Genomic DNA, 24,466 nt, shown 5'->3' with positions numbered 1-24,466 from the left:
GAAACCACTCTGAACTCTGCCTTATGCATCTCTTCCTTTGACTGATTTTAATCCGCATCTTCTCCCTGTAATAAAACCATAACCATGAGTATAATGGCTTTTAGTAAATTCTATGACTCCTTCTAGTGAATTATCGAAATTGAATGTGGTTCTCCCCCTGCTTCTCGCTCTGCTTGTGTTCTCTCTTTCTCTCTCTCTCTGTCTCAAAAATAAACAAAACCGTTTTTTTTTTTAATTTGAATGTGGTTTTGGGAAGCCCCTGAACTTGCAATTAGAAACTTGTAAGAAATGAGGGAGTTCCTAGGGACTGGCCCTAACTTCACAGTTGGCAACATTCACAGTTCCTTTCTGGAGATCGAAGGAGTGTTGATAGAAGTACCAACATCTTCTCCCCTTTGGGACCTTCCAGAATTGCAGGGATGCTCAACCATCAGAGGTGGGGGACTTATAACAAAGGAGTTAAAACAGTGACTCTCTACTTCTCTGTGAATGTACTAGAAGGAATTAAATTGCATTCACAGCTATCAGATTATTCTCTCACTTACCCTCTACTCCTCCCATTATTTGAGTTAGAAGTGTTTATAACTCTGACCATGATGTTTTAGTCTCAGGAAGTAAATTTCTTTCATGTTTCAGTAAATATGTCATTTTCCTCTAAGATAAACAAAAGTGGCAAACCACCTAGACCAAAATAAAAAAAAAAAAAAAAAGAAGACTCAAATAAATAAAACCAATGAAAAAGGAGACACTAAACTGACACCACAGGAATACAAAGAAAGCATCATAAAAGACTATAATGAATAATTACATGTCAACAAACTGGATAACTTAGGAGAAATGGATATATTCCTAGAAACAAGCAGCCTATGAAGACCGAATCATGAAGAGAGAGAAAATTTGAACAGACCCATAATGAGAAAGGAGATTGAATCAATAATCAAAAACCTCTCAACAAAGAAAAGACCAGGAACAGAGAGTTTCACTGGTGAATTTTACCAAACATTTGAAGAATTAATGCCGATCCTTATCAAAGTCTTCCAAAGCATTGAAGACAATGGAATATTCCTAAACTTGTTTTATGAAGCTCAAACTTTAAGTTTCTCGATTTTACATTTTAATATCATGCTTAATTATTTTACAAAGGAAAAAATTTAAATGATAATTGAGCACAAGATGACATCTTAAGAAAAGTGCCTGCTATGGTTGCTATTTGGCCATTTTGCATAATATACTCTAATTATAGGTGTTTTTAAAAAGAAATAACTATTGAAAGAGATATTTCTAAGATTAGATGAATTATAACAGTGCTGTCACAGATTAAAGCAACAACCGTTTCTCACTTTGAGATGACACAGATTTCCCCCAGAAATATATGAGCATTATTTTCTTTACAAATTTTCTTTCACCCCCCAGAGTTGTGAATCTTCCCCCACGTTCTGCTCTGCCACAATACCACTCTCATAGAAAAAGGAGTCCTGAGTCCCTAAAAAATCCTATCTCTTTTCTACTCCCAGTTTTCCTCTCCAAGTAGAAAAAATGAATGATGGGTATCATCCATAACTACTCAATTTTTATTACTTAAGGCAATCATTCATTCATTCAATATATGTGTTGAGGATCTGCTATGTACCAGGCACTGTTCTAGTTGCTGAGAATAAAGTAGTGAACAAAATAAAGTTTTTCTTTTTTCTCTTCTTTTTTTTTTTTTTTTTTTTTTTTAGATTTTATATATTTACTTGACACAGGGAGAAAGAGATAGCACAAGTAGAGGGAGCAGGAGGGGCAGAGGGAGAAGCAGGAACCCCCCACCCCCCACCCCGAGCAGGGGGCCTGATACAGGCTCAATCCCAGGACTCTGGGATCATGACCCAAGCCAAAGGCAGATAGATGCTTAACCAACTAAGCCATCCAGGTGCCCCAAAGTCTTTCTTCTTATGTTTCTTCGATTTCAGCGTGGTAGATGCTATGGAAAATAATAATAATAATAATAATAATAATAATAATAAGTAAGTGAATAAAAAGCAAAAGATCAGGGAGTGATATTCTACTGAGGGGACAAGAGAGCCCCCTCTAATAAGTAACATTGAGTAAATCTTAAGGAAGAGATAGCCATGTGGAGATCTGAGGGAAGAGCTTTCCTGTAGTGCAAAGGACTTAAGGTATGCTTGGGGTATTCAAGAACAGTGAGGTGACTGGTGTGACAGGTGTGGAACACAACGGTGGGAAAGAGCTAGGAAATCACATCAGAAAAGTAGCTAAGAGTGATCCTGTAGTGTTGGAGGCCCTGGAAAGTACTTTGCATTTCATCCTAAGTGATAAGAGAAACAACGGGCAAGCTGAGGAATAACATGATTTAGTTTATGTGTTAAAAGTATCTCTCTAGGGTACCTGGGTGGCTCAGTGGTTGAGCATCTGCCTTTGGCTCAGATCATGATCCCAGAGTGCCAGGATCCAGTCCTGCTTCCCCATAGAGAGCCTGCTTCTCCCTCTGCCTCTCTCTCTCTCTCATGAATAAATAAATAAAATCTTTTTTTTTTAAGTATCTCTCTAGTGGCCTGTGAAGAATAGGTTATAGGGGACTAAGATAGAAGCAAGGATATTAGTCAAAGAGCCATTGCAATAGTGCTGGCAAGAGATGGTAGTGGTGAAGATTGATAAGAGTAATAGGAAAGGGGTCAGGTTCTGAGCATATTCCAAGGTAGAGACAATAGAATATGCTGATACATGAGATATGAGATATAATAGGATATTAGAGATATGAGAAAGTAAATCAAGGATAATTACAATTTTCTGGCATGAAAACCTTAATGACTAGAGCTACAATTTACTGAAATAAAGAAGACAAGCGGAGGAGGAGGTAAAAGGTAAGGAAGCAGGAGTTTGATTTGGCACATGTGGAGTTTTGGATGCCTGTAATACATTCAAATGGAGATGCTGTGTAGGTGGCTGGATATACAAGCCTCGAATTTAGGAAAGAGGTCAGAGCTGAAAACAAAATTCAGTATTCCAAATCAAGAGACTGAACGAGGCTGACTAAGGAATTGGGATAAAGAAATGAGTAAGTGTAAGGACTAAACCCAGAGACTTTTCAATATTTATAGATAGAGGAAATTTGCATCACTAAGCAAAGGAAAATGAGAAGCCTTGGGGAAGAAAGAACAAAGAGAGAATGGAGCCTCATGGGCCAAAACATCCTTAAAAAGACAAAATAATTCTGAAATGGTCCTGATGTTTTATGTTACAAAGACAATTACTTTGTTTCGGCATAGGCTTTCAGTTTCAGTTTCTCTCTTCGACATGTGTCTTGATGGGATGCCCCAGGACTTTTCTCTGATGTCATTTGTCCAATTTAGCCCCTTCCCATATCAAAATAGTTTATATCTCTATCTTCCCAGAATCCTTCGCTTGGGTTTTTAGGAAAGGAAAGCCTGACGGGAATCACTAAAGTCAAACTAAATGAGAATGAAGCATCTGCTTCAAAGCAATGGCTGGGGAGGTTTCTATAAAACACCTCTTCTCCAACCTCATTCTGTTTGCCAAGAATGTCAGCAATCAAAATCACAACATTTCAAACCTCCTGTTTCTACCATTGCCACGTTTATAGTAGTATGGTTTACAGATGGCTGATACCTTATAGTGGAAAAAATCAGTGGTTTGAAGTCACAATATTTATGTTCTATACTGACTCTGCTGATAAAACATTGGGAAAAATACCTCTCTATCTCTTAATCAAACTAGGTCAATATTAGTAAACAGGTGTCAAGTTAGAAAAGTTAAGCCAAGTTAGAAAAAAATGGTTGTGAGATCCCTGGATAGCGCAGCGGTTTGGCACCTGCCTTTGGCCCAGGGCGCAATCCTGGAGACTCGGGATCGAATCCCATGTCAGGCTCCTGGTGCATGGAGCCTGCTTCTCCCTCTGCCTATGTCTCTGCCTCTCTCTCTCTCTGTGTGTGTGACTATCATAAAAAATAAAAATTAAAAAAAAAAAAGAAAAAAATGGTTGTCCACTAGAGTTCTTGTTTACTGTCTTATTAGTTCTCATAATTTGCAGATTCTTTTGAATTTCCATCTCAGCAGATATGATCAGAAAATAATGATAATTTGTCTCTCTTTTTCTAATCCATATATATTTTATTTTTCTTGTCTCGTTTTTTTTTTAAGATTTTTTTTTAATTTATTCATGAGAGACATAGAGAGAGAGGCAGAGACACAGGCAGAGGGAGGAGCAGGCTCCCCACAGGAAGCCTGATGTGGGACTCGATCCCAGGACCCTGGGATCACGACATGAGCTGAAAGCAGATGCTCAACCGCCAAGTCATCCAGGTGTCCCTCTTGTCTCATTGCTTTGACCAAGACACTACCCAGACCATACTCCTCATTCCAGAAAAGATGAAGTAGGCACATTTCTCTTTATTTTCCCTACAAAGTACAGATAAAAATACTGGACTTTATATATAAAACACAACCACAAGATTAATTCTAAAAGCTGAAAATAAAATAGGCCAACTGGAGACATCTAGATCCAAAGAATGACATAGCAGCAGTTAGTTCCTTGGATTTCCTTTCTGTCACCTCTATAACCTGGGCTGTGATGAGACTATAATCCAAAATGCCAATCCCGAGAAAAAAATCTACTCTCTCCTGGTAAAGAACTGGAAAATACGCAGCCTAGCAAGACAGAAGCATTTAGACAATAACCACCCTCTTCCAGGCAAATAACATCAGAAAAATGTAGGATCCCTTTCTATCAACAAAGGCCAAGTAGCAAATCTAGACTTCCACTCTCCCTTGTAAGGAGGAATCCCACCCTCCCCACTGGAGTGACAGTGGAAGAGGCTGAGTGGGAAGACTGAATGTCCACCTCTACCCTGAAATAATGAGGTACTACTCCCCTTTTCTTGCGTGAGGTGGTGTTGAAGAAGGTCTAGTGTATTTTCATAAGCACTCAATGGCAATAATTCATCCTCCTCCACCACTACAGTGTCAAAAAATCAATCATCATACCAAGAACCATAAAAATATCAACATGAATGAAAAAAATCTAAATCAATATGATAGATGTCAGAATTATCTGACAGGATTTTTAAAGCAGCCATTATGAAAATGCTTCAACAAGTAACTGTGGTGACGCCTAGGTGACTCAGTGGTTGAGCATCTGCCTCTGACTAAGGGTGTGACCATGGGGTCCTAGGATTGAGTCCTGCATGAGCTCCCCACAGGGAGCCTGCTTCTCCTTATGCCCTGTGTCTCTGCCTCTCTCTCTGTGTCTCTCACGAATAAATAAATAAAATCTCAAAAAAAATAAAATATAGTAATAATATCAAATGCTATTGGGGATATAGAAGAATTGAATCTGTCACAAAGTACTAGTGGAAATATAAAATGTTACAACTCTAGAAGATAGTTTGGCAGTTTCTTAAGAAATTAGACATATATTTACCGTACGACTCAGCAATCATTTCCTGGGCATTTATCCCAGAGAAATTTTTTGCTTTTTGTATTTTGAAGATTTGTGATTACTAGTGATACACATTTATCATTGTTATATCTTCCTAATAAATTGATCCTTTATCAATATACTATGCCCCTCTTTATCACTTTGTCCTAAAGTCTACTTTATCTGATATCAATAAAGCTAGTCCAGCTTTCTTAAGCCTAGTGGCCGAATGTTATATATCCATCCATTTACTTTCCACCCCAACTGTGTCTTTATTTATAAGCTCACTTCTTGTAGACAACATATAATTTCATTTTGTTTTCTTATTCATTTAAAAAATCTTTGCTTTTTAGTTGGAATATTTAGTCTATTTATACTTAGTGTAATTACTGATATAATTGAATTTAGGTATACCATTTTACTGTTTTTGCTTACTCTCTTTTTGGTGTCACCATTTTTCCTTTCTTTTCTTCTTAAAAGTTATTATTAGAATTTTTTTTAGAATTCATTTAGCGCCTCTATTGACTTTTTAGCTATTCCTACTGACATCATTTTCCTAGTGATTTCTCTTTATTTCCATTTGGATATCTTTTTTTATGAAATACCTATTTCAGTTTCTTGTTCTTTGTGTTGTCTGCCTAATTCTTATTGATGGTAAGTCTTCTTTTTTTAAAATGTTTTATTTATTTATTCATGAGAGACCGAGAGAGGCAGAGACACAGCCAGAGGGAGAAGCAAGCTTCCCATGGGAAGCCTGATATGGGGCTAAATCCTAGGACCCTGGGATCATGACCTGAGACAAAGGTAGATGCTCAACTACTGAGCCACACAGGTGTCCAATAGTAAGACTTCTTTATGCATTATGGATATAAGACTCTTGTGGAATAAATGTATTATAAATATCATTCCCCTCTATATGGCTTAACTTTTTGTCTCTCATATTTAGTTAAAATAAGTTTTTAATTTTGCTGTAATATACTCTAAGCCTTGATTTTCTCATCTGGGAAATAAGAATTATGGTAGTATTTCACAGGGTTGTTATGAGGAATAAATAAAAGAATGCATATACTCCTGCCACTTAGCAAAACTCAGTAAATATTATGATCACCAGTGCTACCCTTTCCTCCTCCTTCTAATCTTCTCTTTTTAACATTTCCTATGTTTTGAGGATCTGAGAGGTCATATAATGTAGCAGAAAAGACTGACCGTATGGCCTTGGTCAATTCCTAGCATCTCTGAGCCAATGATTCCTCATATGTAAAATGAGGTATTTCATCACCTTTGAGATTCAACTCATTTTTCCATCCCTTATTGACCACCTACAACTAGCAACTAAGAAGGGCAGCCTGAGTGACTCAGCAGTTTACCGCTGCCTTCAGCCCAGGGTGGGATTCTGGAGACCCGGGATGGAGTCCCACATCGGGCTCCTTTCATGGAGTCTGCTTCTCCCTCTGCCTGTGTCTCTGCCTCTCTGTTTCTCATGAATAAATAAATAAAATCTTAAAAAAAAAAAAAAAACTAGCAAGTAAGAGAAGCATTGGAAAAAATACAAATGGTTTGTTCACACTTCTCATTTTCATGACTCCTCCTACACTTGCAAGTGGTAAGGGAAGGGATGTGAGCACTGCAAGAAGGAAATAGTTCATTTTAGTGACAGACATCTGGAGGACAACATGCTTGTTCCCCCAGCGCACTTCACCATTTTCTTTCTCCTCTTCCAGCTCACAGGTGAGTCCAGATCCTCCTATTCTCCTGAGTGCCTTCCCTATCCTGATGTATACCTCTAGGTTTCTGGGTCTACTCTGGGACTCTGGTCCAACTCAGGTAGCTCTGCTACTTCATCTAATATCTTTCTATAATCAGTGGTCTCTAAATCACAAGAAAGGAAGAAAATACTAAGAATGAATAACTCTAGGCATACACTCTCCTTCGACTGTCCCAGGAAGGAATGGCTGAAAGAAGGGGTATTGGGTATTAGAAAGACCTGTATTCTAATCTAGATCCTGTTATCAATTAAATAAAGAATGCTTTCTTCCCTGGGCCTCCTCTTTCCTTCCCTTTGAGGACTATTTTAAAATCAAACTGAGATCATACAGGTATATATTTATTTATTTATAAATATATACCTATATTTTAAATATTTATACTTAAACATATTTATAAGTATATATAAGTATATATTTAGAAATATATTAGAAATATATTTAGATGATTATGCATAACAAGGATATTAATGGAAGGAAACATTTGAATTTTCTCTCTTAACCCAAATAATTCAATCAGTCTCTACTTAGAAAACCTGCTCATATTGTAGGTATTTTATTTTTAATACTATGAAGGACTGAAGACTTCATAGTCTTCTATGAAGACTTCTGTTCCTGTCACAAGAATTCGAGTCTTTGAAGGTTTTACTCTCCTCAGGGTTCTCAGGAAGGACCTGGAGCCCCGTAATTTAGAAATATCTCTCTGGTCACCAAACTCATGGGGTACCCATGAGGTCTCCCTCTAAGGGCTTGGCTGCTATGTTTATGTGTGCCTCAGCCTGCCCAACTGACCTGCCCAAGACCACATAGTCAGCCAGCGCTCCCAGTCCTTTACCCCCCACCACCTGGCCTCACCAAGGGTTCAGCATCTGCAGACTGTTTAACCTCCTTGAATGCAAAAGAGTTTTGCGTATTTAGGAAGAACCTGGTTCTAAGCAAGTGGCCCTAGAGGTTTTTATTTTAAAAACCACTCCCTGAATAGAAACAGTGATCAGAAGTGGAACTTGAAGGTGACATGGGAAGGACACAGCAGTGCTTTTCAAAACCCCAGGTGCCTACCTGAAACCTAAACTGTGGGCAGCAGGGTAGGTGTGTGTGTGCTCTGCTCAAGAAGGCTGTGGATAGCATGTGAAGTACACCTCCCACGGCTGAAAGGAGTCCAAGACTGTCCTAGAGCCTCCCATGGGCAGGGCAGTGGAAGCAGTGCTGGCCTTGAACAAGGACTCCTGGATTTGACTCAGTAGCTATTATGGAGGATAAGTTACTCAGCCTCTGATCCTTGGTTCACACAAGCACATAACAGAAAATGAAGTTCCAGAATTACTATGTTTTAAATGAGACATATAGGATAGTAATAATCATGTGTTTTAAGTTCTGCCTATGTCCAAGGCATTTGTCTACATCTATAAAGATAGACATTATTATCCTTTCATAAAGAAACTGGTGCTTGAGAGGTCAAGTATCTTGGGCAAGATCATACAGACACTAAAAAGTAGAGCCGAGATTGAGTTTCCAAAGCTAGTGTTCTTTCCATCACACCAAATTCACTAATGCTATGCCTGATATTGGAGAAGTATTCAGTAAATGTGTAGTTTAGCTGAATCTTCCTCAGGAAAGCTAGTTGACATTCTTTACCTCTCCAGCTACCTGAGACCAAGGTAACTACAGATTGAAAATGCCCAAGAAGAGCAGGTCATTCCATCTCCAGGATGTGGATATACCAACAGGGAACCACCTTGGCTGAGTTCAGAAGGGCCAAAGAGAAGCTCTTGCAGCCTCTATTTCTCATCTGGAAAATAGGCACAATAATCTGTGTTTCCCACCCCTCCTCACAGATTTTTGTGAGGATCAAGTGATGCAGTGGTGTTGAGACAATAAAAGGAGAACAAAAAAAGTGATGAGCAGGTACTGGGGAGGTGTTGAGAGGACCAGAAGAGACAAGAGGGAGTAGAGGGAGATGAGTGAGGGACAGAGCACTGGGAGCTTGTACATGAACGTGGTGGATTAGGGCTGGGCTGGAGTGTTGCAAAGGCATATGGCATATCGAGAGGTTTGCAAACCTCTGTTCCATGTGTACCAGACGTGGTGCTGATTTAAAATTCTCTCTCCATGGTACATTAGTCACGGGGAAATTGGGTAAGAAGCAGTAGTCTCGGGGATCCCTGGGTGGCGCAGCGGTTTGGCGCCTGCCTTTGGCCCAGGGCGCGATCCTGGAGACCCGGGATCGAATCCCACATCGGGCTCCCGGTGCATGGAGCCTGCTTCTCCCTCTGCCTGTGTCTCTGCCTCTCTCTCTCTCTCTATGTGACTATCATAAATAAATAAAATTTAAAAAAAAAAAAAAAAAAAAAAAAAAAAGAAGCAGTAGTCTCCAAAATTGTTTTTTTCTTTCTCAAGCAGGAGTTTGCTTTTATGAAATGAAATCTTATGCAGAATCAAATGTGTAAATTACTGTATAGAGTCAGAGCCTCCTTGATGGAAAAAGAGTCTCTGAGCCTCCACCCCATCACCCATCTTTGCCCCCAATACTTTCTTTAAGCTCTTCAGAAACACACTGAGGTGGTGCTACAGGCTTCAGGGGTGTTGGGGGCATACGTTGGGAAGCCCTGCCCTAGGAGTCCTGGCTCCACTGACTTAGAGCATGTCACTGTGACCCTTGAAGCATCAGTCTCCTCACCTGTGAAGTGGGATGAGACTAAGTAGTTCCTAAGACCTCTCCCAGCTCTGAGATGCTCTGGTTTCCATCTCATTCCATGAGATGCTATGATATGCTGGTACATTCTAAGGGAGGCACTGCATCCTGGTAGAGGTGCTTGGGGACCAGGCTGGCAAGCAGGAGGTGAGCTTTACAGCCTCCCCTACCGTGAAGTCTTCCTCCTGGGTACCATCTATTGATTCTGGCTGTACTAATGATGTCCCATCCTCCTAACTTGGCTCCTTTGCTCCACTCAATTCTTGCATTTTGTGGGGGAACAGGTGAAGAGGAGGAGGTGATAACCCAGAGGAAAAGGAGGTGGCAAAGGGGAGGAGCTGTGTTTCCCTTCCTGTTATGAAGAGCATCTTACAGTTGACTTTTTGATGCCAAAATATCTGAGTCTTGGTCAGGACGGAAGCCAGAGGGTCTCCTGCTCCAGCTCCCTCCACCTCCAAAAGCAAGTTGGCAGGGAACACTTGCTGCAAGAGATCTCACCATGCATGGTGATTGGACATAGTGTTTTGCATTGAATTAGCCAGTAAATGATTGGTCTATAGGCATTAAGTTCCAGGCCACCTTTGAGAAGCCCATTCTGCTGAGAAGCCATCCAAAGAAGCCTCGGGAAATCTCTGTTTCTCACTTCTAGCCATCGTTGGGGAAATGAGAATTAAAAATGAGAAGCCTTCTCAAGGCCTGTCTCATAACACTGCTCCTAGCCCTCCCCTCCCACTTCCTACTGTGTGGCAGAAGGCTCTGTACTTCTTGAAACACTTTCATCCACCCCAAATCCTGGCAAAGGTTCGTATTCAGTCTCCCTATTGTAGGTTCCCCCAGTGCCTACTACATCCCCTTTCATAACCCATACAGCCACTTATTTAATGACTATCTCCTAATTCCATGAGTACAGGATCAGGATGGTGTTGCTCCCTAGTTATATCCTCAGCTCCTAGACAGTGCCTGGCACAAATATGGAACAAGATCAATTCTTACAATTCATCAATTGTGTGAATTCCTCACAATTCAGAAGGAATGACTGAATGAAGACAGGATGATCTATGTAGGCCACAGAGCGGGGAACTTCAGTTCAGCTTTGGAGAAGCCTCTTGTTTCTAGATCCCTCTAACAGTCACCTCTGTCTTGACATTCACCCAGAGGATATAGCACCACATGTGTGAAGGGGCGAAAAAAATGATTGCCCCTAGCCTAAGTGTGTGCACACATGCTGTAACGCTAAAGCCACATCCTTGCAGCTCTATCATCTTTTCAGCTTAAACACCTTCCAAACCTTTTTTTTCCCCAAAGATCTTATTTACTTATTCATGAGAGACAGAGAGAGAGAGAGAGGGGCAGAGACATAGACAGAGGGAGTGGCAGGCTTTCCACAGAGAGCCCCATGCGGAACTCGATTCCAGGACCCTGGGATCATGCCCTGAGCTGAAGGCAGACGCTCAACTGCTGAGCCCCTCAGGTGTCCCAATCTTCCCAAACCTTGTGTTAAAAGTCCAAGATTACACCTCTTTGGGGCCAAGTGATAACCATTCTTTATTAGACTGCAAATTATTCACCTTATGTTGAAGTAAAAGGATGTAAACATTAGTTGATCAGTCAGAAATTCAAACTGACACTGACTTTGTAGCATGTACTGGGTCTGTTTTGATAGCTGTTGAGATGATCAAAGACAGAGCAACTGGAAACCATCCTGCTTTAGTATTAGAGATGCTGGGGAGCAACTTTTTGAAAAATCCGATTCCTTAACAGAATGACTTGAAAAAGTCTCAAGGGATCCAAAGAATGTATGCACTGACTGATAAATTATGGGGGGCAGGGGGCAGAAATGTTTGAAAACGGGAATCAGCTGCCAAGAAAGGTATTTACCCAGGGGGGAAGCCAGTACTTTTGGAGATAAATTTAGCAGAAAAAGTTGGTTAAAATTCCAAAACTGTAATCAAGGGACTAGGTCAACATTTGGTAGCATCAGATTCCCTTTCTCTGGGGCACTAGTAGAGTAGCTTGTGCTTGAAGGAAGGTCACCAAAGAACGTGAGGGGAAAACTGCATTCTGTAAGGCCCAAGGGCTTCAGAATTGACACCTGAGCCCTTGCTGCTGAAGAGGAGTGAGAGAGAGGGATGGAGCTAGCACAAATGCCCCGGGGCCCTCAAAGTGAGCCATAGTGGAAAGACCCCAGGCTCTGGAGCTGGAGTGACACTGGGTTATATCTTTGAATCATCACCTACTAGTTTTGTGCCTTTGGACAAGTTATTTAGGTTTTTTTGAATCTCAGTTTTCTCATCAAATCAAAAGTTGTTTGTTTTTTTTTTTAAAGATTGTATTTATTTATTCATGAGAGACACAGAGAGAGAGAGGCAGAGACACAGGCAGAGGGAGAAGCAGGCTCCATGCAGGAAGCCCGACGTAGGACTCGATCCCACTCGATCATGTCCTGGGCCAAAGGCAGGCACCTAATCGCTGAACCACCCAGGCATCCCTCATCAAATCAAAAGTTAACAAATTTTTGTTGTAAAGGGTCAGATAGTAAATACTTTAAGCTTTGCAGGCAATATAACCTCTGTCGAAACCATTCAACTCAGCATTTGTAGTGGAAAAGCAACAATAAATAATACAGAAATGAAAGAACATATCTGTGTCCTAGGGTACCTGGGTAGCTCAGTCAATTGGGACTCCTACTCTTAGTTTTAGCTCAGGTCATGATCTTAGGGTCATGATCTCAGGGTCATGGGATGGAGCCCCACATCAAGCTCTGCACTCAGCACAGAGTCTGCTTGTCCCTCTCCCTCCCCCTCTGCTCCTCCTCACTCCAGCTGTCTCTATATTAAATAAATAAATAAATAAATAAATAAATAAATAAATAAATAATTTTTAAAACCTTTTAAAAAAGGTTAAAAGAAAGAACATGGTTGTATTCAAATAAACCTTCATTTAACAAAATAGGCAGCAGGCCACATTTGACCCATGGACTATATAGGTTGTTGATCCCTGTGTAAAAGGATCAAAATTCCTAGATTTCAGGATTGCGTTAGGTGTTAGGCATAATCTTTATAATAAATATTTAGCATATACTCAACCCTAATACATAGCAACTATATTGGGAACTCTTGCCAGGGTAGCTGGGTTTTAGCAGAAACTATGAAAATAAATCCCTAGTGAAGCAATTTTAGATCCCTGCATAGGACAGTACAGGAGTTTGTCTTTTGTTAGAAGAGGAATGAGTTGCATCAGTGCAAGGGTGGTAGAAAATATTATGGTAAGACAACACCAAAAAAAACAAATACTCCAATTAAAAATGGGTAGAGAACCAGAACAGACATTTTTCCAAAGAAAATTTCTATGTCTAGAGATGAGCGATAAATGCATGAAAAGATGTTCAACATCACTAATTACCAGGGAAATGCAAATCAACCACAATGAGATATTGCTTCATACCAGTCAGAATGGCTATATCAAAAAGACAAGCAATAACAAATGTTGGTGAGGGTATGGAGAAGAGGCAATCCTAGCTCACTGTTGGTGGGAATGTAAATTGGTACAGCCGCTGTGGATATCAGTATGTAGTTTCCTCAAAAAGATAAAAACAGAAATACCATATGGTCCAGTAATTCCACCACTGGGTATTTACCCAAAGAAAATTAAGACCCTAAGTCCAAAAGATATAAGCATCTCTATGTTTACTGCAGCATTATTATAATAGCCAAGATATGGAAGCAGCCCAGGTGTCTATCAATAGATGAATGGATAAGGAAGACGTGGGTTAGACACACAATGGAATATTACTCAGCCACAAAGAGGAATGAAATCTTGCAATTTGCAACAACGTGGATGGACCCACGGGGTATTTATGCTAAGTGAAATAAGTCAGACAGGGAAAGACAAATACAGTATGATTTCACTCGGATGTGGAATCTAAAACAAACAACCAAACAAAAAACAGAAATAAACTCATAAATACAGAAAACAAATTGATGGTTGCCAGAGGGAAGAAGGGGTGAGGGGGGTGAAGAGTGAAATAGGTGAAGAGGATGAAGAAGTACAAACTTCCAGCTATGAGATAAAGAAGTTACAGACATGAAAAGTAAGGAACAGAGAATAGAGTCGGTAATGTTCTAATAACGTAGTATGGTGACAGACAGTGACTACACTTATATGGTGAACACTGCATAAAGTATGGAATTATTGAATTACTATATCATACACCTAAAACTAATATAATTATTGTATGTCAACTATACTTCAATTAAATATATATATATATATATATATATATATATATATATATATATATAGGGACGCCTAGGTGGCTCAGTGGTTGAGCATCTGCTTTTGGCTCAGAGTGTGATCCTGGGATCCTGGGATCGAGTCACACATCAGGCTCCTCACAATGAGCCTTCTTCTCCCTCTGCCTATGTCTCTGACTCTATCTCTCTGTGTGTCTCTCATGAATAAATAAATTTTTTAAAATCATATATATAGGGCAGCCTTGGTGGCTCAGCGGTTTAGCACCTGCCTTCAGTCCAGGGTGTGATCCTGGAGACCCCAGATCAAGTCCCATGTTGGGGTCCCTGCATGGAGCCCACTTCTCCCTCTGCCTGTGTCTCTGCCTCTCTCTCTGTGTCTCTCATGAATAAATAAATAAAAATTTTTTAAAAATCATATATATATATATATATATATATAATATATATATATATATATATATATATATATATATATATATATAAACGGATCCAGCTTTGACACAAAATAGAACCTGGATACTTGGTTAATCACACAGAGCCAGTTAGGCACAATGCCCACAGTAGTTTGAATTTCTTTCAAAATCAGAAGAAAAATGAATATGGTAATAATAATAATATGTAATAATGAATCTAGCTGGCACTATATCCATTTTTATACCAGTGCAGTCATAAAATATAATTTTTAGTATTTTTTTATGGATGAAGGGCCAACTAAGGCAAAAGTGAATACAGCCTACAAAAGTCATGGCGCAGCCCAGCAGCTGCCTCACTACAATACAACTGTCAGGAGCCGATAGCCTGGTTACTTTGTTAGATTTTAAAAAGATTTTCCTAAGGCCCTGGCTGGCCCAGTTGGTAAAGCGTGTGACTCTTGACTCACAACTCGGGGTTGTGAGTTTGAGCCCCACATTGGGTGTAGAAATGACTTAAAAATTTTTTTTCTTTATTTCCTCATTTTTGTGCTCTTAGAAATTTCCTCATGACCCATATGTTAAGAGGTAGAAGGGGAAATAACTGGGTTTTGTACCTGTATGGAGCACACTTTTAAGAATAAATAAACAAAATGTGTTCTGGTTTTAGTTTTGCCGCTATTTTTGATCCTTGAATACTTTCTTTCAATCTCTGCTATTTGGTTTTCTCATTTATAAGTGATGACCTATGAGGCCTCGATCCTATGGGTACTGATGCGATCTCTGCCTCTTACTAGACTATTACTTTTAGCAAGTCATTTAACTCATTATGGCTCAGGTTCCTGTTCTGTAAGAGGAGAATATTTGTTTTTAAAAATCCTACCTCTAAGCATTGTTTTAAAAGTTAAATGAGATCACAGTAGATGCTTTAAGCTGTTAGCCCCTATCTAAATTCCCTTTGTGCTCTGTGCTATCATGAGTCTGTCCCTCAGATCTTAACACGTAGAAGATTCATTCCCTATATTTGTTCACTAGAAATGCTCTGTGAGCTACTCTTGGAAGCTTTTTCCACAGCTATTCTTGACTATTTTCCACCCAGAACCACATAACCAGTGGCAGTTGTTTATACATCGTACTTTTTGAGGTGAATTAAGGTTGTGGTGAAACAAAAATTTCTCAGCGAAGCGAACCCCTACTACAACTCCTAATAGTTGGGGGTAAGCATCATGAGTCAGTCTGGGCATACTGTAAAGCATCCAGTAACTCATGCTTTGGCTTTCCACTTAAGAAAGGACACAGAAATTCCAGTGAGTGAAATCCTTACTTAAGGATGATCTCAAATGCACTCTAATTTATCAGAAAACAGAAAATGAAACACCTGTAAGTTTCCAAGCTCTTATCACTAGGAACTTAGAGCTCCCTCCCCAGTGTCCTGATCTCTAATTGAGAACCATTGCCCCCATTAACAGACAAGCTGCTGCTTCTTCATCTGCATCAAAATCAGTACTCCCCCCCAAAAAAAAATCAGCACTCCCAGGAGCAATCTGGAGTCCCAAAAAGGGATTTGAATGAAAACCTCCCCACTTGTCCCCTAACAGGAACTTATCCAAGATGAAGCTGGCCTCATGAGCTACCTCAGAGCTTGGTCTTTCCAGCCTGAGGTCTCTGGGAAGGGGTGGGTTCACCTGTAGTTCCTCCTTTCAGGCAAAGCATTCTGACTTCAATGCCTTTGCATGAGTGAGGTTTCAAAGGGCTTCCCAAGGGCTAGTTGGGTTGGCCCCAGAGAGTTTCTTGGGACCTTCCCAAGACCCAAAGCAGGTGAGTAATTTGGTGGCAAGGGCGGCGACTTAGGTTTACTTTATGGTTCTCTGTGTCTGCAGGGCCAGTAACCTCTGGAGCTCTGAAGGAGCTAGTTGGTGACCTTGGTGGGTCTGTGACTTTCCCTCTGACGCTCCCAGGAATTCAGATTGACAGCATTGTCTGGACCTTCAACACAACCCCCCTCATCACCATACAACCAAGAACGCCAGACAGACAAGCCAATGTCATAGTGACCCACAGTCATAATAAGAAAAGGGTGGATTTCCTACATGGAAACTACTCCCTGAAGCTCAGCAAACTGAATAAGAGTGACTCGGGTGACTACTACGTGGTGATATACAGCTCTTCCTTCAAAGAGCCCTTCAGCCAGCGGTATGGGCTGCGTGTCTATGGTGAGCAGAATCAGTTCCAAAGGTGGATGACTGCCTTCATAAAGTGGTAAACACTCTGATATTGGAGATGTCCAACAAAGGTTGGATAGAGACTTGGCAAGAATGTGGAAGAGGGAACTCCTGCGTGGATGAAGTAGATGTAGTTGACCCCTAAGGCCCCTTCCTATTCTGCAAGAGGCAATGTAGTGCAGAGGATGGGTGAAAGGGAAAGCAGAGATCACACAAGTCAAATGCTGGCTTCTCCACCTACTGACTGCATGGCCTTAGCCAGGCTACTTAAGCTCTGTGAAACTTGGTTTCCCTATCTGTAATGAGGAGGAAGGGGATACCTACCTTAGAACGATTATTGTGTGTAAACATCAATTACACCTCCTTCCCTACAGTTTCCAGCCAATTGAGAAATCCACACAAGAATCAAAAGGAAGATAAAAATATCATCTTTATTTTTTCTGGTGAAACTAGATAGGAGAAATATTTTCCCCCAAGTCTAGACCTTGGAGCCCATTCAGGGAAGATGAACAATTACTCAACAAGTTATAAAAATAACTGAGCTGCAGGATCAGGGACACGCAGAGATGGGCCTCCAGGTTTGCCCTTAAGAGGTGGGCCATGTACCTGGACCAGGTGTGTCCTCCACATAGACATGTTGAAAGGAACAGAGAGCAGGCATTATGCAGTCAACCGAGGCAGGGGAGAGCGAAAGGGCAAATCACACTTAAACGGCAATCTTAAGAGCTCAAAGTAGAGAGAAATGTAGTAATGAAATGATGTTGGATGTCAGATTCTCACCATCTCATCCATGAACCAATTGCTCATCCTCTCGGGGAGAAAAATGAGCAGAGGAGGATCAGAAATATTATCCCCACACTATTCGCTCCTGGAGCATAAAGTGAAAGTCTCTTCAAGGAAGCCTGCAGACATAAGACTAGGGAGCGTCTAAAAAACATAAAATTAGCTCCCATTTAAAATGCATCTAGCACGAGGCTGGCCATATAGCTTTGCTTCGAAAATGGCAGCTGTGTTCTTGTTGCATTATCATTATTTCTATTGCTATTATTAATACTTTTATATAGCTGTGGGAAGGTAGACCTAGACAGTTCCGCTTCCCAGATAAGAATGAGAATTCTGCTATGAATTGCTGCTTCCTCTCCACTCTGGAGCACCCCAGAGATTCTGCACCCCAGGTCTAAGGTGTACAAGAATAATTCAGAAAGAGCATAGTTTCTACTCTCGGTTGTCCATTTCTCTTGCAGAGCACCTATCAAAGCCCAAGGTTACCATGGGTCTGCAGAACAAAGAGAATGGCACCTGTGTGACTAATTTGACCTGCTTCGTGGACCAGGGAGGAGAGGATGTGACCTACAGCTGGGAGTCCCTGGGGCAGGCAGCCAATAAGTCCTATAATGGCTCCATCCTCCCCATATCCTGGAGGCTGGGGAAAGGGGGCATGACCTTCATCTGCGTGGCCAGGAACCCCATCAGCAGCAATTCTTCAAATCCTGTCTTTGCCTGGAAGCTCTGTGAAGGTGACTGTCTCCTCTCTTTCTCCAGGGGCCTCTGTCTCAAGACCTATACCTTCTCCAGCTGCTGGTCCCCATCGGAACAGCCCATGAAACCTGGAGGCCCCTGGGAAGTCACCCCATTGGGAGGATGGTGGCAGTTGCTCCAATAGTTGGGTCGTCTTCCCTAGCTGATTCCTCTCCCATCCCTGTGCCTCCACCGATTCTCTCTTTAAAGGTGCTGCTGATGACTCCGAATCCTCCGTGGTCCTGTACTTCCTGGGGGCGTTGCTCTTCATGCTCACTGCCTTTACCCTGGTGCCATTTATTCTGTTTATGCGGAGAGAAAGAAGAAAAGGTAGAGCATGCACTATTTTTGCTTTCAGCCTCATTCATGCATTTGTTCCCTCATCTATTCAACAAATACATGTTGAACTGTGTGCCCGTCCTGGTATGAGGCACTAAGTGAAGCGGCCACATTCTCTGTCCTCAAGGAAAGCACAGTCATCCTGACTCCTTAATTCTGGAGTAAGGGAGTGCTTCTCTTCTAAGTCCAAAGTCCTCCCAGTTCCCTCTCCAGTGCCCACCCCTCCCCTTCCCCCAGAGGGAAGTTGTGGTCCTCCTGTTGACACAAGCCCTACACTGCTGACTGCCCCTCTGACCCGGGAGACAAGGGCCTCCAACTCTGAGGTCCCAGAGACCAACACACTCCAGCCAGCCCTTCCAATTGCCCTGTCAGAGCCCTCAAACCAGACCCAGTCCTCCTCACTGAATAAATTCCAGAGACGTCTCTTTACTTCCCACCTCAGTCTAGACACATTCCTCCTGAACAGGCCTGTCTGTCTTTCCATGCCAAACCCCATGCTCCACATCCCTGTTGATTTGTCTTCTCAAGTTCCCCCAATACTGTCCATATGAGGTGTTGTGAAGGGACCTAAGCACCAGTTGCATATAAATTGCAGTTGTTAAGATCTTTCCTCCCTCTTGAAAGCACTCTGAAAGTGTTTCTGACTTTCTCTGCTTCCCCTTTTGTCTGCCTTCACCCAGAATTTGGATAGTGAAGTAACCACGGTAACCAGTTCATTGTGGGATTTTCCTGCATGTAGCCCTGAAAGTCCCATGTCCCAGAATACCCTTCAGTTGTAGGGAAGCCAGCATGGCAGTCATTCTAAGTGGGTCTTCCAGGGGGTAGGCTGGTGGAGGTGGTGAATCAGAGGAGGGCCAGCTCTGATTCTCTCCCACCTTGGTTTTCAGAGTCCATTGAAGAGAAGAAGGGAATGGATACTCATCAGGAAATTCTTAACTACTATCCCCCTTCTGGAGAGACCCCAGTGTATGACACAATCAGTTGTGTTAATGTGAGTCCTTTGCCATCTTTCCTGGGGCCTGATCTTCCTAAGACCCTCCTTGCTTTAGTTAAGATTTCTCTGTGGACTTGAGCAACATGGATTATGAGGATGTATAGCCCTTGAAATCCAACACATCTGTGTCTCCCCAAGTCCTTATGGATACTTTCCTGTGCCAGAGTCAGGGACCTCTGGTTCTGAGCCCCTGGGTCTGACCCAGCCAATAATGCTCACCCTGGGATCTATCTAAGGTAATCTATGGGCCTCTCCCCTCTGCAGTTCACAAGGGCCACTCAACAGGCCAAACTCCTTTTGCAAAGGACAGCAGGTAGAGAAGTGTGACTTTGGCCTCATGTTTGAGTTATGGTGTCAGACCACTGGCTGTGGAGATGCCTTTTCCATCAGGAGACGTTTCTGGGGCCCACGGTTGCTTTAGGCCCACAATCAAGGCTTTCTAGGTGCGGGACACCAAGCTGAAACAAGCAAACACATGGTCAACTCAAAGGAAACTCTTTGAAAAGAAGATCATAAGTTTAAAGAAACCCAAATAATAAGACAATTTGGAGACATGACCTAGGCAGACAACTTCAAAAGGCCCCCCAGGAATCACAGTAGCCCCAGCCGGGCTAGCTCCATAGAGGCCATAGAGCACTTTTCTACACTGGCCCATTTAATGAAGAAATAAAAGCACTTTGGGGCCTCAGCAAGCCAGCTTCAGTGCAGCCCTTGGTGTCTCAGGTTGTATCTTCCTGTGCTTACCTACAACCTTTCTGAGAGGAGACATTGCACTTCCTTTTGAAGCTGTTAGTGTCCTGAGAGTTCCTTTCTGCCTCACAGGGGAGACTGCTCTGGGCTCCACCCAGCCTGGCTTATGTCAAAATGGATTGCTTTATCACCATCCTCCTTCTTCTCTGCCCAAGACATGCTCCCAAGAGGCCACAAAACTATCCTGGATGTTCAGGAAAAAAACGTCATGGACCCAGGATACTTTTCTCCAGCCTGGAAGGAGCTTTTGCTGTTGCTGTCATTGTAGTTTTGTTGTTTTGACCCATCAGTCATCCTCACATATTTGCTCCGAGGGCCATTTAGGTCAAAGGAAAAGCTTACTTGCAACATTAGCAATATTACTTCAAATTATCCTCCAATCACCTTAGGCTGCTCATAGCTCATGGGACTTCTATACCTTAGACATTTTCAAATTTATTTAAACACAACACAGCTTAAAAATCAGGCAGTTGCTTCTTGAAAAAAAAGGTTTTAATCATTATGATAGCACTCACCAACAAGAGTCCCTCCCTGTCCTCATTCCTGGCCCAGAACCTCTCTTCCTCCTTGGCCATCCTCCCATCTCTGCTTTCTCTTTTCTGGATTCTGGGTGTCTCTTTGGGCTTGTCTAGATGACCCTATGATTTTTTTTTCTTTTTTTAATAGAACTGTATTCCAGAAGAAAATTCTGCAAATACACTTTATTTCTCTGTGCAAATACCCCCAAAGGTAAGAAACTTTAGAGCTGAGATTTACCTTACTTGTCTCATCTCTTCCTGGTGCAAGCTTAGCTGAAAATGTGTTGGGGCCCAGGGATTTCATATTCTCTGATATTAAAAATTTTCCCCAGTACATCCCATTCCCTTTGCTTAGGGTTACACAGAATATATGGAATAAATGATAATTATGTTTTAGGAGTTGAATGCGGTAATATGGAGCAAATAGAGAGGGAGAGAGGTTCTAGCTAGGGATGATCAGGAAAATCAGCAGGATCCTGAGGATTTGGATGGAGGAAAGTCCAAGGCTTGGGCCTCAGAGAGGAGGATTGCCGGGGAGACAACTCCAGCTTGCTTCTGAGCCACCAGTAAGCTGGAGGCAGGAGAGATTTCTGCTGCTTTTCTTTGGTCTAACTATGTTACATCTGGTTTGCAACCTCTCCCGGGTTATGCTACTAATGTGCTAGCTTTAAAGCTTATTCCTTCACAGATCACACTTGGCAGAAGCAATGGTATCTTCCCATCTCCCCTCCCAAATGGGTCAGAAAGGATGAAGATGAGCAAAGCAGTTTGCATAATAGTAGGAAAGTAATAGGATAATTGGAAGTAAAGTTCAGTTCACTAAGCATTCAGCAAGCAGATGTGGTATAACCTTAAGTAATAGTTTCTCTACAGTGAGAGGTTTGAGATGGGTGACCTTGGCAAGGAAGGGTGTCTGGGGTGGCGGGGTCTCCTGGTGGGATTCAGCGCCCTCCTACCTCAGCAATTTGCCTCTTTATATCTGCCTAACAGATGGAGAAACCCCACTCTCCCCCCACATCACCAGACACACCAAAGTCATTTGCCTATGAGAACGTCATCTAAACAGCAGTACATCCCTTCTGCCTCCCCGCAAAGGAAAAAAAAAATCACTGAATTGACCAGAAATATTGAGGAAGAATGAAGAACACTGACTTCCTTCCAGAATAACTCTCCTCTCTACTCCTTCATATTTGAGTTCCTAATGCCATCGACTCCTGAGAAATCTCCTCAAACCCCATATGTGTAACTATCCCTTCCTGGAAATGTTACTGGGAATTTATCATCCAATTCCAAGCAAGAGGCTTAGAAGTATCTCTATTGAAATGTCAATGCATTGTCCATCATACGAATGACAGCTCCCATTCCAGGGCTTGGAGATCAGGACTAGACCAAGAGTCTTGTGGCCAAAAGGGTGAGAACATAGGAATGGCAGACATTCCCAGAAGAAGCAGGGGTAGCAACCAGAAATGGAGTCATTAACCAACTCATTACCTATGTGCCTGGCACTGTGCTGCGCTTACGCTGGTTTTGGTCAGGTGTGCTCTCTGCTCTCATGAAATTAGTTCCTTGTGAATGACTTCGGTGGGCATTAGCAGCAGATCTGACCACAAATTCCCAAGAACAAGAGAGTCAGGTATGGATCCATAGGACCTGGGGGCCAAAGTGTCCAAGGACAGAGAAGCCATGTAGAAGATGGGGTTTGGCTGGATGGATTCTCCGAAGTGTACCTGGCCCGAAGACAAGGACCACGGCCTCAGCTTTACTTACACTCTGCAGTGCAAGTGAGAAGCCAGGGCCTTAGGGCTTGTTCAGAAGCACATCTCAATAGAGAAACTCCACATCTCAATGGAGATGTCGCCTTTAGAATATATTATAAAAGACTTGGAGATAGGGGTGATTGTGTGTAAATATTTAAAGTCACATAATCTGTTCACCTAATATTTATTGAAGATCTCGGCCAGGTCAGTCTGGCAAATAAACCTGACATAATCTCTGCCTCCCTTTTTATTTTTTTATTTTTTATTTATTTATGATAGTCACAGAGAGAGAAAGAGAGGGAGGCAGAGACATAGGCAGAGGGAGAAGCAGGCTCCATGCACCAGGAGCCCGATGTGGGACTCGATCCCGGGTCTCCAGGATCGCGCCCTGGGCCAAAGGCAGGGCCAAACCGCTGCGCCACCCAGGGATCCTTCTGCCTCCCTTTTTAATGAAATGAAAAACATGGCAAGGAGGATGATTACTCTTGATATGTTTCTGGACACATCTTGAATGAAAATATTGGGAGGGGATCTGATGCTCCAGGTCTGAGGAGTGTGAACTGTCAAATGACAAAACTAAAACAGTTTTGCTTGAAGTCCTTTATTCAAAGGAAAACAACTCATGGATTAGGGGAGCACAGTGACCCAGGAGCAGTGGAGCACACTTCTCAAGGGATTTGGGGCAAGGCCAGTTTTACAAAGAATTAGCAGAGATAACACGGAAACAGGGCATAATTGGCTAGGAGAGTGGGGATTTCTTGAGTGAGGTGAACCTCCCAACAATAGATGAGTTTCTTAAGACACCCCTAACTCTCCCATTCACATCCCACAGTCTCTTGCATTGGGCTGGCTGCTTTCATGTGAAGTAAAGTTTTGCTCTGTAGGTCCTCACATGACTCCTGTGGGGCAAGCTGGTCTGGGTACTTAAGTCCATTCTACAAATGTTAAATTTGAAGCAAAGAGAAACTTCAGTATGCGACCAAGGCTAGAAAAAAAAGTGGTGCCCTCTCTACCACCTATCGTCCACCACAGAGGATGAGGAATATGGGAGCTCAAAGCTCGAGAGGGGTGGATCCCCTTCTTCCCAAATGTTGCATGGAGGAAAGGATATAGTTTTGGAGACAAGCAGGCCTGGCATCAAAAGTCCTTACTAGTAGAGTGATCTTTCAAAGACTTAGGTTCTGTGAGCTTCTATTTTCTTATTTCTAAAGCCCTTATAGGGTTTGTAATGTGGAATTATTTAAAACAAGTCTTGAGTACATAGTATGTATAATAAGATTCATATATGGGTCATGATACTTAAAGAAGAGAATAATACAGAAAAAAATAGTTTAACTTTCCACAAGTCAACTTAGCATAAGATACAGAAGCATTAAAATGAAGAATCAGCCCTTAAAAGAGAGGTGTCTGGTGTAGGAGAGAAGAAATTTTCCCTTTTCCTTCCTAGATCCTTTGGCTGGTGGAGTAATTAAATTGACAAACGATAGATTAAAATTGAATAAAATTGATTTCATGTGTATGAGCCCCATAAAATAATATGAGACTCAGGCAGGCAGGCAAATGAGGATTTTATACCATCCTGAGCTAAGGAAAGGGGTTGAAGTCTAGGGCTTCAAAGGGGAGGAAGGCAATTCACAGGAGGATAAGAAGAGCAAAGGTTTTGTTTTTTTTTTTATTCATGAGAGACAGAGAGAGAGACAGAGAGAGAGGCAGAGAGAGAGGCAGAGACACAGGCAGAGGGAGAAGCAGGCTCCACGCAGGGAGCCCTACGTGGGACTGGATCCCGGGTCTCCAGGATCACGCCCTGGGCTGA

At 42.0% G+C, this 24,466-nt stretch overlaps 1 protein-coding gene across 3 annotated transcripts; it reads left to right on the top strand.

Annotated features, from left to right (window-relative positions):
* Nucleotides 1-7,044: 7,044 nt before the first annotated feature.
* Nucleotides 7,045-22,891, top strand: SLAMF7 (SLAM family member 7). Of its 3 annotated transcripts, XM_025420780.3 has the most exons (7): nt 7,045-7,165; nt 16,436-16,768; nt 18,022-18,294; nt 18,506-18,625; nt 19,522-19,625; nt 21,045-21,107; nt 21,887-22,891. In XM_025420780.3, exons 1-7 carry the CDS (start codon nt 7,111-7,113, stop codon nt 21,956-21,958), a joined length of 1,020 nt encoding a protein of 339 aa, XP_025276565.1. In that variant the 5' UTR covers nt 7,045-7,110; the 3' UTR covers nt 21,959-22,891. The 3 variants fall into 3 exon arrangements, with proteins under 3 accessions (XP_025276565.1, XP_025276566.1, XP_035567162.1); XM_025420781.3 differs by lacking the exon at nt 19,522-19,625; XM_035711269.2 differs by lacking the exon at nt 16,436-16,768 and having other exon boundaries at nt 7,091-7,165.
* The last annotated feature ends 1,575 nt before the right edge of the window (nt 22,892-24,466 follow it).

The sequence above is a fragment of the Canis lupus genome, chromosome 38 (genome assembly GCF_003254725.2).
Source record: "Canis lupus dingo isolate Sandy chromosome 38, ASM325472v2, whole genome shotgun sequence".
Lineage (NCBI taxonomy): Eukaryota > Metazoa > Chordata > Mammalia > Carnivora > Canidae > Canis > Canis lupus.
Note: the sequence above shows the minus strand (reverse complement) of the source record. Positions and strands in the feature narration are given on the sequence as shown.